Genomic DNA, 16,138 nt, shown 5'->3' on the forward strand with positions numbered 1-16,138 from the left:
ATATGCACGAAATAACAGCAGAGTTTTTGCTACTCAGGTCTGTGCATCAAATCAACATTCTCTTATGTCTCATTCAATCGTATGATGAAAATGCACACAAAAGAATTTGAAAAACCTCCAGTCAAGAAATGAAAAATCAAAGGAAAGCATTTTAAACAGAAAGATAAGCACTCTTGATGCGTTAGTAAATGTTATTTTTATCACAAATTTAAAAGGACACTTATATTAATGATCATTTGAAACCTGAGGGTAGATAGTGAGGTTTGTTACTAAAGTTCTGGTTTGTTGAATGTTAGGAACACATGCATATTGTAAAATCTTACTTTGCTGCAAAACCAAGTAATTTATAGTCTAGCTTTCCATTAAGAAAAGGCACAGACATGGATATGCCTGTGCTGAAAGGCATGTGCTGTTTTCTATGAACTATAAAGTATGGACATGGTTAGAGATTTAGTCATTATTTCTCATGGCAATCAATACTCAACAAGAAATAGTGATCGTGGTTATAAATAGCATTGTTGACCATCATGTTGAAGTAACTATCATGCTTTGGTTTTGAGTACAGCAGTCAAAATGGATTTTGTTAAAAAAAGGGATTAGTGAACAGAAATGCATCCAACACTTTAAATGGATTGCCACACATATACTGCATTAAATTGCAAAATGTTACTAATTGAAACATCTTACAAAAAAAAGTTGTAATAAGTAACAGTAGAAAGAATGGTCGCGAGTATAAAGTAGCTTTACAGTCTTCAATATTTCCACTTTTGCTAAACCTTATCTTTGGGTGAGCTTGAAGAGATTTATAAAAGTAATCAATTTGTGCCTAAGATCTGTATGTGTATGAGATTGTTGCCGATTGAGACATTGTTGATTTCAGGCTTTGGACATCAACAGTTTTTGATGATGGACAGCCATTGATGCCTAGTACCAAGAGAAGTTAGCACTAGAAAAGTAATTCTTGTGAGAAGAACTGAGATAAATGGGTACCCAATGCAATCAAAACATCACTGAACAAAGACTGATCCAAGCTTGGGGTAAGATGGGCATTACACGGGTGTTAATGAAACTTAGGATATAACCAGGGTTCACCCAATATTGAACCAATCTGGAGCCGGGATGGGCGATACATTGGCTTATGGATTTATCCAATCTTGGACCAAGACTAGGTCAATTTTCACTTCCAATCTTGGGCCAAGATTGTAACCGAGGAAACGCAGTAATGGTGCCATTGAAATGCCAATGCTGGGCTCTATCTTACCAATATCTTGGTAAGTTTTCTGGGTATCATTGTGCCCTATGAAAGGAATTATTATTAGAAGTGTCTGCCATTCTCTGGTAGGGAGTGAATGGCAGACCAGGCCACACATGGATGTCTACCATTACCTTCTCCTTTTTGGTCCCTGAAGGATCTTTATCCTGATGATCTAGAAGAAACCCCATATTGCTGCATCTTTTCATCATGTACACCCTCGCTGGTGATGTTGTAGGATGAGATGGGAAAGATTATCTCGCCTCCATGAAATGTTATTCTGTTGTGCAAGACCATTGTTACCTACCAAAACTGATATGCATATCAAGAGATGGGAATGACAGGCAGCCCATCAACTTTATTCAGAATGGAGAGAAACATCATTTCAGATGGGATTCTGAAAGCTTGGCCTAATAGCAAGTCAGACTGATTGCATCACTGTTTTCATGGACATACCCAGGACAGACATCCTGGTCATTTTCAGAAGCCATTACAATGCTTGTACAGAATGGTAGCCTCACAGCATGCAGAATATAAAATCAAGCGAGTGATATTCTGTCTGCGGCAGACATGCACCCCAGGCTATAATTAAAAAATATTCTGTTCCATTCCAGTTGTCAGTTGTTCATACTCGTGGCTCCATGCACACTGCCACTCTGGGGAGTTTCCCTAAACAGCAGTAGTATTTGTTTGTGAGATGAGGAGAGTTAGACAAACACATCTGGAGCGCGTTCTGGGCATGCACGAGTCAGACCTGCAAGTTCTTTTGCAACAATGTGTGCCAGGGAAAGATGTTTCACTGCATTTCATTTATCTTATGCTATCTTGACAGCCACAATGGGAACAATGACTCGTGTTGTATACTGTGTTTCATACTGAAAGGCAAGTCATCAATGTGGTTCTAGGTTTCTGGGAAAGTTACACTGGCTCAGATGTCTCAAATTCTTGAAAAAGTGGATGAGTTTGTGAAACCTACACCCTTTACTGATCATATGTCACTTTTCCCACCTTACAAATGATTGTTTTTAGATGGCGTTCCAGTGTAAATCTTGGTCAGATTACAGATGCTGCTGTTTAAGAACAAAATTAAATTCCCGAGTACAAAGGTCAGGAGATCACTGGAGTCATTTAACGAGATCTCTGGAGGCATTTCACGAGACCTGAGATAGCTGTGAGTCTCTCCCCTGTTCCCATGCAGGAAGCGTCTGTAGCCTGGAAGGGACATAAATAAATCAATACCCTGCGTGAAAAGGTCAGCAATTCTAGAACACCTCTGGGTTTTTTTTTGTTCATTCTAGTTGTCCAACCAATTCCATGGTAATTCTAAAACACTGTGACTTCTCAGCACCCAGTATTCAGAAACATTCAGTGACCTCAACTTAAGGATGTCCAGTTAAGCGAAAGACAAGATAATTGTTTACCCCACCGACTGTTAATCCAGCGTCTTCCTATATTTAAGGGAAGAAAGGGAGATAAATACAGAAAACTCACAGGTCAAAGTAAAATGGAACCATGCGTACAGTGCCTTTAAGATTCCTACTTCTGAGTAAGACAAACTCATGAGAAAAAAGGACAAAGAGACAATCTTCTTACTCTGAAATGTTCCAGTCAATATGTTTTGATTAGCGTTATTTTTTGTTTTGTATTGTTACCATTATTCCCACGACTACTTAGACTTGTGGGTTCTGACCTGGAATTGTATTTATTTACAAGCAGTAATCAATGGATGTTTCCCTTCGAGTTGCTTTACGGCTATGACCTCACATTTCTCTTGTGGTACACTGCAGTAGGAGCTAAACATTTCTTCAAGGCGACATTAAAGAAAACAAAAGATCGCAGCGGCAGACGTTGGGTACGAAAACTCTCCAGTGACGTGTGCAAAGCGGAAGTAGCCGCATCTCCCCGAGATTGAGGCTGCGCATGTCAATCAAAAGTGTTGTGCGACGTACAGAAAGGGGAGACAAGTGGCAGTATAAATCTCACATCATGTCACTCAGCTTGGCATGAAAGATGCTCACTTATGCAACAGCTGTGGTGGTGAGAGTCCCCACGCCGAGCCTCGTGTGAAGCAGCTGAGGTCGTAAATCCTGGTCTTTTGCTTTCTACGGGGTCCGTGCCGGTGTCTCAGATGGGAAACACCCAGAACTCAAGCATGCACGGACGTATGAACACAGTCACCAACGCGTGCATGGCATGTGCAGGGCATGAAGTCTTAAAATAAGTTTTGTGCATGTCGACTTGGCAAAGTTTTGTCTGAACTCCTGACTTGCCTCTTGAGACTCGATTTCAAGATCTTCCATGCACATCAGCCAACGGTGATTTTTTGAAGGTTCAAGAAAATGTGGGCTTAGAGTCAAGTTTTTAACGACTATAGACCAGAGGCCTTAGCATCGTTGGCCAAGAAAGTACTGGAGACAATTATTCAAAGATTTTAAATGCCACTTACAAATGTATTGACCTAAGTACTTCATTTTACATACACCAAACCAAAAGAATTGCCAAAAGATAATGCCAAACTGTTCATCCTCCATACTCTGTATAAACACATAGAGATACCACATGCGCATGCTGATTTCTGGTCAGCTTTCAGCACCATCTAACCATATTTCCTAGTTAGAAAACGTCTTGATAAATTTTCCTTTGGCCATCAGTTGATGTCATGGATCATTCACATTTTAGTTAACAGGGAGCAGCGAGTACATGTCAATGATTCCATTGGCTGTACTGACTCACCCCAAGGCTGTGTTTTCATACCCACTTTTGTTTATTTTGTTTATCAACAGCTGTCGCAGTAACCACGAAGGTCAATATCTTGTCAAATTCTCTGATGACACTGTCCTTCTCTCTCTATTTGGCAGACCCATGGCGTATATTTGGATGAATTTATTGCCTGATGCGATGACAATTTCTTCAAACTTATTGTGAGCAAAACAAAGTGTCCTTAATTTCCGTCAAATTCTCCTCCAAGTCCCGTAATTGTCATCCGTGACGAGGAAGTGGAAAATGTCAACACAACTGATCCCTGGGCACATCTTTTACAGGAGACTTTGGTGGGATACCAAAACTCCCGCTATCATGAAGAAGGCTCAACAACTTCCTAAATAAGCAAAAACTATTTCTGTCTCCCTGGGATTTCTTCAGCTATTTTATAAATCCCACAAAGAGAGTGTGTTCTCGTTTATCTGTTTTCACAATATTTTGCCAGTGAAGGATAAGAACAGCTTGAATCGTGTTGTATATACCTGCTCCAGAATTACTGGGAGGGCCCATCCTGGCCTTCAGACATTTTAACAGTCACACACTTCTAAAAATGTCTGCAATCTTATGTGATGAAAGGTCTGTTCTGCCGACAGAGTTTCGGCCATTGGGGCCGATAGAGTTGAGAGTCTCACCGGTGTCCGCCATGTGGTGCCAGAGGTGAGAAGTATACAAAATTTTGTAACAAAAATGCTTTCAATGAAAGATTTTGCTTAGTTCCTTTCCTCATTGTAGTGTGATGAAATTTTAAAACAAAAATTTTCGTGTATATTAGAATAACAAATACCAGATGTTGTTATCCACATGCAGTCGTGCTGGAATGTTAACAATAATGCAATAATGCGAAAAGGGTGGAGGTGTGGAGTGTAGAACAAAAGTTTCGACACCTTCAAATGAAGATACATTATCATCAGCAACTGGGTAGCCCTTAGGCAAACAATAATAATTATCAAAATGGGTATTCTAATCATTAAATCAACAATACTTTTCTAACCGCTTATGTCTTCACTGCAAATAGTACTTAAGTACCTCAACTTAGGATGTATGTCAATATTAAATTAATAAAAATGGAAACTAGACACATGCTGTAATGAAAAAAAATTGATAAGCTAAATGAAGTGAAGGGGAAACAATGGAACAGATTAAAATTCACTGCGAATAAATGCTTGCCTTAGCCCTGATTTAGAAGGGATTTATGAGTAGCTCGGATCAATAGACATAAGTTATTTACCTCTAAAATACTTTGCTTTATCCTCATTACATATTAATAGAATGCCATCAGTCCCTAGAGCCGTGACAGAGGGTGTTGTTCCCTAGAACTAATCATGTTTCCCTGTGTAAATATGCATGCTGCACACAGCAGTCGGTGTTACTGGTTCTAACAACGAACATAAACTACCCTGCTTCTCTCAGTTTGCAAGGATTATCTTCTCTTGCTCAATTTGAGGTCTGAATGGTCCTGAAAGTGTTTGAGGGCATAGCAGCTATTGTTGTGGGGCTCATCGTCTCATTGTCACCTGGAGCATCTCGACCATCATTTTTCAGGACACTGGTCCGGATAGGAAGTTGAGACGCCTGGTGCTGAGACAGGAGGTAGGGATAGTGGTTGGTAAACAGTACCATCTACAATCGTCTGGAGAGTACCTTCTGTAAGGCTTTCTTCACATCACATAACTGTAGAACTCGCAGTGCCAGAAACCCAGGGGACAGAGGCATTGTACTACGCCTACTACCACCACCGCCACCACCACCAGCACTCGCACCGCGTTAATGCAATTCATGTGTATTCCGAATTTTCTCCCTTGTTGACGAAGATCGGGGGAAAAAAAGGCGTCGAACTCGAACATCTACCACTTCTCCGCCATCCGTTTTGACACGTCCACAGTGTGTTAGTGAAATCTGTCTGAGAGCGCACGAGGATGTTTGTTAAGTTAACCCACATGCAGGGAAACAGGCCGCGTTTAAAGGCTCAAGTGTACACGAAAGCTTAATAAAGCAGCAGACTTCAAGACAGCCGATGTCTATAAAGTAAACGAGAGACAACCGCACGGTTCTTGCAATGCCCTCTCCCCCTTTTTAAAGTCTAAACTAAGGTGTTCTAAAGAGAAAGAAGGAGAGAGGGAGAGAGATAGTGAGAGAGAGAGAAGGTATACAGAGGAGGAATTTGAAGATCAAAGAAGGCAGCCTGCACCAAAATTCGCGCCAGGCTGAACAAAAACCACTCAAGATTAGGAAATAAACAGGAAGCAAGGCTGCAATCACTTTGATGGTGAACTTAAACCAGATGCAGGAAACACGGAAAACGTATAGCCCTAGGAAAGGTCAATGGTCACCAATTGCTGGTCGATTACAGGACAGATATCCTGTGTGTTATGTTCATATAGTATGCACTGCCTATCATTCTGCTTGTCGGAGTCTTTTACTCTGTTATTAGCTTTTACAAAGACAAATGCATTCTTCGACCCGTAAGAGTTTTTGATATGTAAAATGTTCTGGACTCAAGAGTTCATGGTTTCTGCTTCCTCTACTGTTTTTATGAATAATTTTCATGCTACTCCTACGACACCTAGTGGGCGCTAGGTAAACGAAAGTTGATTTCCACTTCATGATAGGGCGCGTAATCAACCCCTCAATCGACCTCGCCCAATCTGTTGGAACAAGCGGTTTGTATCCATCGGCTGTAGGCTATAACAATCTGTTTTATTCATCGACTTCTCCTGACAAGCTGGTACAGTCTGTTTTATCCATCAGTAGTCACAGACAGACCCTTTTATCCGTCGTCTGATGGGCAAGGACAGGCTAACCGCTTATCAGCCGCATTTCGCCAAAACTTGAAGCAGCCCCATAGAGCATCCAGCACCGCGTGCCATCAGAAACTGCCAGGACTTTCTGCAAAATGTGACCCAGTGACCTTCTTTCCCCATTTGCATTCCGATCGGCGGGCAATCAATCTGTTCTCCCTGACTGCTGGCGCAACGGTTGCTGAAAGACGCACAAGAGCAGGCTGGGTGTTATTGTAACTCTTGGCCTGAGAGGCACTCGGTACAGCCGTCCTGGCCACACAACCGGGGTCCAATCTCGGGTGGAAATACCTCACAGCTTGATAGCATGTAACAATGTTTTTCGTTGGCCTAGTCTTGGGGTCTGTGTGTGGCCGGTAAATGAAGGTCTCTTGATTGATCGACTAAAGACAGAAATTCGCTCACACACCAGGAATAGCACAGGATATTACCGTGAGTATGGTTAGATAGAATGGCTGACGACAGCAACTGCGACGACGACGACGATGATGGACGTGCTGTGAAAGCACCAGGTGCTTACTTGTCACCCCAGAGTAAATATACTCTTTTTTTTTTTGGGTCATCGTTTTTGCTTCATCTGAAGGTTTCTAGTTTAAAAGGACACGGAAAGCTCCCGCTTTGAAACACATGCACTTATTCTCTCATTAAATCACATTGTTACAGGATGGAGAGGAAAATGTAATTTTCACATAATAAACAGTTGTAGTTGCCGATTCATATGGCATACGAAAATACGTGGTAAGGTCAAGTGTCATTACAAAATTTATTGTTGCTATACTCATAGCCTTTCCTTACTATCATTAACAAAAGAAAAAAAATATTTTGAAAAGTGCGATAATAATATGTGAAAGTGAGGATAAAATAAGTTTTAAAAATAGAACCGCATGCTTTGTAACATTTATATAGTGAAAAAGTGAAAAAAAAATATCTGTGAGGAATAGTAGTAAAATTTATAAAAATGTCAAAAACACATTAATAGCTATAAAACTAACTGCATCTACAAATGGACACTTTTAAAACCACAGATGATGAGAATAGAAATGAAAAATATGTCGTTATCTATATAACCATACATATCTTTTAAAAAAATGAGGCCAGTCTAAAGGACTTTTGCAGAGGGAAACTTCAAATGTTGTGAGGAGCTTCGCCCAAAATCAATATGGAAAGGTTTACCTTGTCACAAAATCTTATCATTCACGAGGCTGTTGCCTAATTTACCATATCACTTGAGCCTGCTGCCTGAAGTAGGACAAAAACTGAATATACTCAGTCGAGGTGCAAAAACATTTCAAATGTTGACCTCGAAAATCATCATGCTTCAGCAGGCAAACAAACACGACACTAGACAATACATACTATCCACAAAAATTCATTCTATTGGACAATAGATACTATCAACAAGAAATTAATTCATATCTGCCGCAACTCAAATAACAAAGCAGGCAAGAATGATTTGTCTTTTTTTTAAAACCAAAAAATGACCAGACAGACAGATTAAAAAAGACATAACGCAGACGTGGGGGAAAAACTGAGAAAGAAGGGAACAATGTGTGTGTTGGGCATCACAGCGACAGAAAAGGGTCATCAAGACATGCGCAGACGAGATACAGGAAGTCAGGAAGATGTTTTCTAGGTGTCAAGATTCTTTCAGGCCTCCAGGTCACGAAAGCATTTCAACACACACACATACACACCGACAGACACGTGCTGAAGAGAAGATAAGATCATGGTGATTTGATGCTGTAAATCAAGCTTGAAAAAAATCTGAAACAAGTACTCAAAGTTCAGTTCCAGCACTGAAACCATTATCACTGAAGATGCTACACACAGCCTATGAAAAGCTTCAGCCAATGCTTGTTTTATCCTTTAGAATATTTAGGATACTAACATTAGATTGCAGAATGCAGGCATTTCAAGTTATTCCCTGCAGGCCAGCCACAACTATATATTTTATTTTCTTACTACCTATCTTGTGTAAAAAAAAAACACAAAAAAAAACTCAAAATGAAAACAAACCACTGGTGATGGCTTTGCTAGGGAAAAGCTGACATGGGAGGGTCTAGAGATTGAAAGTTCAGCGATAAGTGTATAAGAAAGTGGAAGCTTCTGGAGGCTGGCCAGCAGAGAAAAAAGATACAGCTATTTCTAGACATTTTTTTTAGCAAACGAAAGAAAAATGCTTCAATAAATATTGTTTCCAGAACGAACATGCGACCTGTGCTAATGCAGCTGTTAAAGAGAATGTCTACTTTTTAAAATGGAGAAGATACTAACAGCTTGACACTCCTGAAATGGTACTTTAGCGTGTTCCAGGTTTAAAGGTCAACAAAGAAATTTAGGAAATAATACCAGTCCTATCACAGCCTAATATCATATATTCTTATTGATAAAATTAGAGTTAGCTATCAGTGGTGGTGTTAATTACTATATTAACCTCTTATTTATCATTATGAAGTCTTAATTATTATAATGACAGCTTAATTATCCACAAATAGGATTTAAGAACTTAAAATGTCCATACTAAAAATGCATGCATCTAGTTATTAAGGAAACACTGAGAAATAATTGTTAAGTAGGTAGTCTCCTGTGTAAAATTCTCAAGGAAGGAATGTAGAAGACTACCTTTTCAGATTATGCACAAGTTATTTCTAAACGACACATGTAATATAGATAAGGCTTAAACCAAACTAAAAAACAAAACAACTAAAACACACTTAAAGCTTGGTTTTGCATGTCACTTTCTATAGTATTTGCGCAGGTAAGCATCCCTTCTCAGGTTCCTTAGCATTTTGATAAGTTATTAGTCAAGTCCTCCAAAAAGATTTCATTATTAAAAAAATCAGCAAAACTCTCTGATTATTACTTAAGCAGCAGTTACGGATTACTCTCAACTGCAATGATAAAACAGTTTAAGTTAGTCTGAGCCATAAAAGATATGTACATTTACACACACAAACACAACAAGAAGGGGCCTGAGCAGATTAACAGTTTATCTAGATGTAAAATTCTCTAAAGAAGCAATTGTTTCTTTTATGATTACTTCTAGGTTTCCTTACCACATCTAGTATTAAGATAAAAAGAGTTATAGGAGAAAAAATATAAGAGAGAAGATACTTAGATCATCAACATCGTTAAAGGAAAGATGAAAAAAACTGGTAAATGAGGTTGTTGACAGTAATATGTATCGTTAAATCATCTGAAATGGGCCATCAACGGGAGCAAGCTGAGAGGTATTGCAATAACCATGAAGATACTCTCAAGGTAGTTTATTAACATCAGCGTAGATTTCGTAAAGGTCTTTGTTGGAAGATGGCGCTAAACAAATCCATCCGAATCGTACATGTACATGCTTCCAAACCCACCTCAAACACGATACATGGGGATACAAACTAAAAATAATCGTACAGTGTTATGTCCAGAGAGAAGATATGTATTTGCGAAAGAAAACACTCACCCTGCGACAACAATGAAACAGTCCAGCCGGTTCCATGTGTCCGCCATGTAGGTGTCCTTGCCAAAGACTCCCATGGCTATCATTTTGATGATCATCTCAGCAGTGAAGAAGGCAAAGATAAAGTGATCGAATCCAGCAAGAACTTTGCACCTGGTCGTGTCGCACACCTCGTCCACGCAGGGCTGGTACATCCCCAGTGTGATGCAGTTGAGCAGTATAACAGCCATGCTCATGCGTTCAAAATATGTGAAGAGAGTTAAGGAAGGTTTGGCAAAAACAAAGAAAACATTTTAAAAATAAAATCTTTAAAGTCAGTCCCCTGAAACGAGAACACACGGAATTGTGCAATTTCTGACAGAAAACAGCACTGATGTTTCGTGGTTAAACTGATGGGCAGCTTTTGCAGAGAAACAGTTGTGGATAATATAAGTGAAAAACCAGGAAGGGCAGAGGTCTGAAATTGTTAGGAAAAGGATTGTGGACTAGTCAAAACCAGAACATCATCATTACATTTTGTTCAAACGTGCGCAACAGTACTACATGCGAGACAAATATATTTACCAGTTAAGAAAAAAGGAACATAAAGAAAAGTACATATTAAATAATGATATTAAATAATAATACATGGAAATAATTTGTGCAAATGCACACACTATGGGATATCTATCCCTATATATATATGCTCACGTGTAAACACACATACATCTAGAAAGCAACCTAACCACATATTACTGCGCGATAATAAAGATCTAGTCCCCTACAATATTTCTAGATACTCTCGACTGGACAAAAAGAAAAGTACCAACAATAACAAATTAACTGACGAATTGCCCAGCCATGATCTGACATGGAGTGGTCTCAAGCAGGTGATCACATCCTCAAAGTAGGCCCTTCACACTAGCACGTGGCAGCCGTAAAGCTATCTTCAATGTTAAAAAAAAAACAAAAAAACGAACACAAAACCTCTTCCTGATGTCAAACGCCTTAATGGGATGCGGAGTTTAAAGGTATTTTAGGATGTTATAAACAAACCGCCTGTCATACCTCCAGCCCCCAAGCCAGACATTGTTCTCATCGCACTCTTTGGCAGCGGATGTGTAAACCTGTTTGACGCGAGACATGATGGAGACCGTCTGTGCGCGCGCTTGATATTTGTCTACGTCACTGTCCGTGGGCTTTTCTCTCGGTTCATCGTCTCAACGAGTTCGCAGGTTCGAAGCGCATTCGCACCAGCGAATGGCAATGGACTTACATACCAGCAACGGGTATGTTTGTTTCAGGGAAGATGAAGGGATGTCAATAAAGAGTTTAGTTCTTTTGATATTGTGAACCACTCACACTTCCCTCTGCTAGAGCTTTTGCTTTGATCTGAATAAGTGTATTCTGAAACGATGTTTCACCCCAGGAAACAATGACCATTTGCGATGAGGAATTTTGTTTACCTTATATGCGTCTACCAATTTTTTTTATTCTTTTCACGAATAGCGGAATATTTTATGAGGATCGAAAAAAGGATGTATTAATAATCTTCAGTGTTTTTCTTACCAGTCGCAGAAAATGTTTGACAAATTTGATATCTGGGGAAGTCTTAGTACTGTTAGCATCAACATTTGAGGTCTTAGTTATTATTATTGTACCTGGTCGGGTTTCTTTAAAGATTCAATGTTCTTTTCTGTTTCCACTGCAAACCCTGGAATGTGCAGAATTTTTCGGCTAAATGAGACTTAATAGTTTAAGCTGTCTATCTAGTATTAATGCTGTTCCTGACACTAACTACTAGCAAAGATACTAGCATAGCATTCTATACATTTACATATGTTCTAGGGGAGGAATTTTCAATGTTGAGCGATAGTTTATATAGGGTTAAAGTACTGGAGATGCTAGAGCAAACCGCATTAAAGACTGGAGGGGACTGGAGGGTTCTGCTGTGGTAAGCGCGAACCAGAAGGCTAATGAATGCCGTTAATACGACAAAAACTCACAAATCAGGGTGGAATGTTAAGTTCCTGCACTGCAGCGATCTCGGGGTGAGTGACAAGGGCCGCAGTTCTCGTGTTCATTATAGGCCCAGAGTCACGTGCCATCATCGCAATCACCGGGTCTCTTATCGAGGTGCATGCAAGTCTGTGGAAGCTTCCATGCTTGAGACACCGGCCATTATCCCACCATTTATACGATGTGTGTGGCACAAACTACACAAGAACACACCTCTGCTGGGGGTTCGTCTTGCGACTAGACACACCATACACCGAGAAGCCCTGACAGGCTGGTGTGCCGACTGTAAATGTATTTCTTCTGCTACTCACTATCCACAGACTAAAAATGTCATGACTTGGCAAAACATCAGAAGAATTCGAATCGGGAAGGCACTGCTGCTGCCAGCTTTTTTATTTTTGATCTAACGAAAACATTTTTGAGCTTCCTGTTAACTATCCTGGTTCTCTTTCCAACTGGTTCAACCACAGAGCTGCACAATTCACACCATGTCTGACTGTTACAGGACAGAACCGGGTGCATCTCGTTCGTTCTGGCCAGAATGTATGATATTTAATTTACATACTGATCAGTTCCAAACTCTTGTGTGGAATGCCTTGACAAAATGAATTTAGCATTATGAACCCACATCCTATCAGTTCTTCCAGATGCTGAAACTCTTTGGAAGATAAACAGTTGAGGGTGAGTGGCACGTGCCTGCAGGGTATGCTGATCTCAAGCGATGACTAAACCGATGTCGAACATGACAAACAGCAACATCCATCCCCTCCAACATACATAAGCACGCCCACATACATCCCTCCTCCCACACTCTCTACAAATAAGCAAACATAAACAAACAAATAAAACACAAACAATAACCATAAACATAAACAAAAACAAACTTAAAATTCCACAAGAACTTCAACAGAAACAAGAACATTAACAACAAGAAAGAAACGTAGAAGTAAGGTGTAGCCTGTGATTCTAAACACATGTATATATGACAGAACTGTAAACAAAACAAGCTGTTTGTTTTCTAGAATGACTCGTTATGGCTCTGGCCACCCTTGTAAATGTTTGCAGCGGAACAATGTCTGAATACTTAAGCCGACATTTTCTAACATCTGATCACAAATGATATTTGCAAATCCTATAATCCAGACCAGAGGGATGCTTTCTCTCCTCCTTTTTATGAGCCAGCCTGCAAGGAAATGTTTGCAGCAAGACCTATGTCTGAGTGGGTGAGGGAGGACACGACAGGCTGTCCAGAATGAGCTAGTCACGTGAACATTGCAGTGGAGTTCATTACAAAGCCTTTATTGATCCCCCTCCCCGTCATTACCTTAATGCATTTTGTACACCGGTAATGCTGAGATCCAATCTGCCGAAGCAGAGCTGAGCGGAGACGCGCGCGAGGAGGGGCAGCCGCAGGGGAGACCACTCTATACCTCCGACATACCTCAGCCCAGGAACAGACAACTGGGCATAATGATGAGCAGTGATGCTGCAGAATGAAATCCGGAGGCAACCAAACACGGGAAGAGCCACGGGGGCAAAGTCACCTGGGAGCCGCTGCGGTGCCAGCGCGGTGACCATCCACTGAGGGGAGACAATCCGCAGCAGAAAATGATGTCTAGACGTCGCGTGGACTCGCTGGTGGTTGTCAAGGGTCTTAAAGAATTTTGCTTGGACGGCGGTTTTTTTTCGCACCCGGTATTCGCAGATGCTTCTGACCTCATCGAAATGTCAGGGTGGGATTTACCTTTCATTACATCGGCCTCGCTTTGATTCCTCTCAATAAGACAGACTGGAAATGGACGGTCGGTACAATGTCTGCACCTATGTCATGCACGACAGCTACACTCTGTAGACTATATGTAGCAAGGCAGATGCCATTTCACTACCAATCACAACTGTATATCAATATTAAATATGTCTTAAAGCTTCGGTAAAAGATTTCGGTTTTGAGGAGTAATGTTAGTTGTCGCCCGCTAGTAGGCGCCACCGTGTCTGCAATAAGTTGCAGACGGGTCTTCGAAGGTTTCAAGGAGCCATCATATTTTTGAAGACTTTCTGTAGCTAATTGTCTCCTTTTAACATCGTCTCCCCCTCTCTCCTCTCTCCTTTTGGTTTTTTAGACTTTGCGGACTGTGCTACTGTATTTTTTTAGTTCTTTTTGTTTGTTTAAGCGCATTGATCGTACTGCCATATGCACTGCATAAGGGTTGACGATAAATGATGATGATTAATATTATTATTACTACACAAATAAAGAGACAAAAGTATGCAGTTTACACTCAGGAAATGACGAATAGTCTGTGGCGTGCACCCAGAAGCTCGATGGCGAGAGAGAGAGAGAAGCCAATGTTTTCTCACATAGTGATATATTCGGTCTGCCATAAACACAAGCATCCGTGCCTAGCATCCTATGACAGACAAGACGAGCTGTAGCAAGAAACATCTAGACTTCAAGAGGAGACAACCATCATCACTCGTTTTCTCACAGTCGGTGTCGCGCTGGTAGAAGTTGCATGTGCAGATAACAAGGAAGCTTCTAGTGCCGTAGACTCAACCATAAAGTCACCAGCAAAATGGGGGAAATGGGGGAAATGGGGAGGGACCTACAGGTACTGCCATTTTCTGAGATATTAGTAACCAGATAAAAATCGTCCCGGACTCGTGTGTGACAGGGCGATACATCACAGTGGTGCATCATCTCTCACATGTCCACACAAAAATGACAACAACAACAAAAAAAATGACAAAAACTGACCGAGATAAGAAATGTCATCTTCTCTAACAGATTACACTCATAAAAGTTTCCCTTAGTTTTGAAGGGAGAATAGGCAGTTTATAAATTTATTGGCAGTTTAGAGGGTGAGTATCTGACCCATTAGAGACACCCCGTGATTTCGAAAAACTCCTATTTGTAGTAAACGCACGAAAAATCTGACATCTGACATCAGCACCTATCAAACTGATGGAGATGTCAAGGGTGAAGGGTTCAATGATACATGGCAACAAGAAATCAATTTACATGAAATTTCCAGAGGAAATACTGCAGTCTTCTGAAACAGACACAAGTTCAAAGTGATAGTACATTAACAACTTAAGGTAGATATAAGATAGACATAGTTCACCAGTCCTCTTCTCAGAACACTTCCCCATACAAAAGAAAAAAAAAATAGTAGGGATGTTCTCTGAACGGCTTGTATGTACACTAAAAAAGAAGTTAGCACTGCCTAAATAAAGATAAATAAGCCTTGAAGAGAAAAATACTCCGAAGTTAAACGAAAAGAGAAAAAATCAGACACGGCGGGATGCTGGCAGGATGAGGCAGAGGATGGAGCCAGAGAGAAAGCTGGATACGAGGGTGCCAGAAAAAACATTTTTCTCCCTTTTTTCCCTATTTTTTGCTCTCTCCCTGCCAGTCTACTAGAAACATGAGTTCCTTTCCTTTTCTTTCTACTCTTGATATAAGATCTACAGGCCAGTAATAACCAACAAAAAAAAAAAAAAAGGAAAAATCAAAAAACAAAAAACAAAACAAAACCAATATTTAAAAACTACAAGAAGAGTTAATTAACTATCTGGAAAAGTCACAAGCAAAACAATATTTTCTAGAGCTTCGCAAAGCTGTAATAATTTGAGTAATGGGTCGGATTGTTTGTTGCAATTTATTCCTCGTGGATATATCTGGACGAAATTGGAAAAAGATATTGATTAATAAAATATTAGCATCATCCAAGAAAGAAGACGCAAAACTATGACACAATTACAGAACTACAAAGTCCCACAAAATGATACGCATCCAAATTCTAAAGAAACAAGAAGAAAAATTTCCTAACGCCTGCTATTCCAAGTCCTATGTAGCAACGAGATGCGAGTGAGATGATG

The 16,138-nt window shown here is 40.2% G+C and overlaps 1 protein-coding gene across 9 annotated transcripts in view; it reads right to left on the reverse strand.

Moving 5' to 3' along the window:
* The window catches only part of LOC112558319 (voltage-dependent T-type calcium channel subunit alpha-1G-like), a 116,282-nt gene that overhangs the window by 54,231 nt on the left and 45,913 nt on the right, over positions 1-16,138 (reverse strand). For all 9 annotated transcript variants that reach the window (XM_025228806.1, XM_025228740.1, XM_025228747.1 and 6 more), the window contains exon 2: positions 10,265-10,510. In XM_025228806.1, coding sequence (XP_025084591.1) covers positions 10,265-10,510 — 246 coding nt within the window. The remainder of the gene's footprint in view (positions 1-10,264; positions 10,511-16,138) is intronic.

Source organism: Pomacea canaliculata, linkage group LG1 (genome assembly GCF_003073045.1).
Source record: "Pomacea canaliculata isolate SZHN2017 linkage group LG1, ASM307304v1, whole genome shotgun sequence".
Lineage (NCBI taxonomy): Eukaryota > Metazoa > Mollusca > Gastropoda > Architaenioglossa > Ampullariidae > Pomacea > Pomacea canaliculata.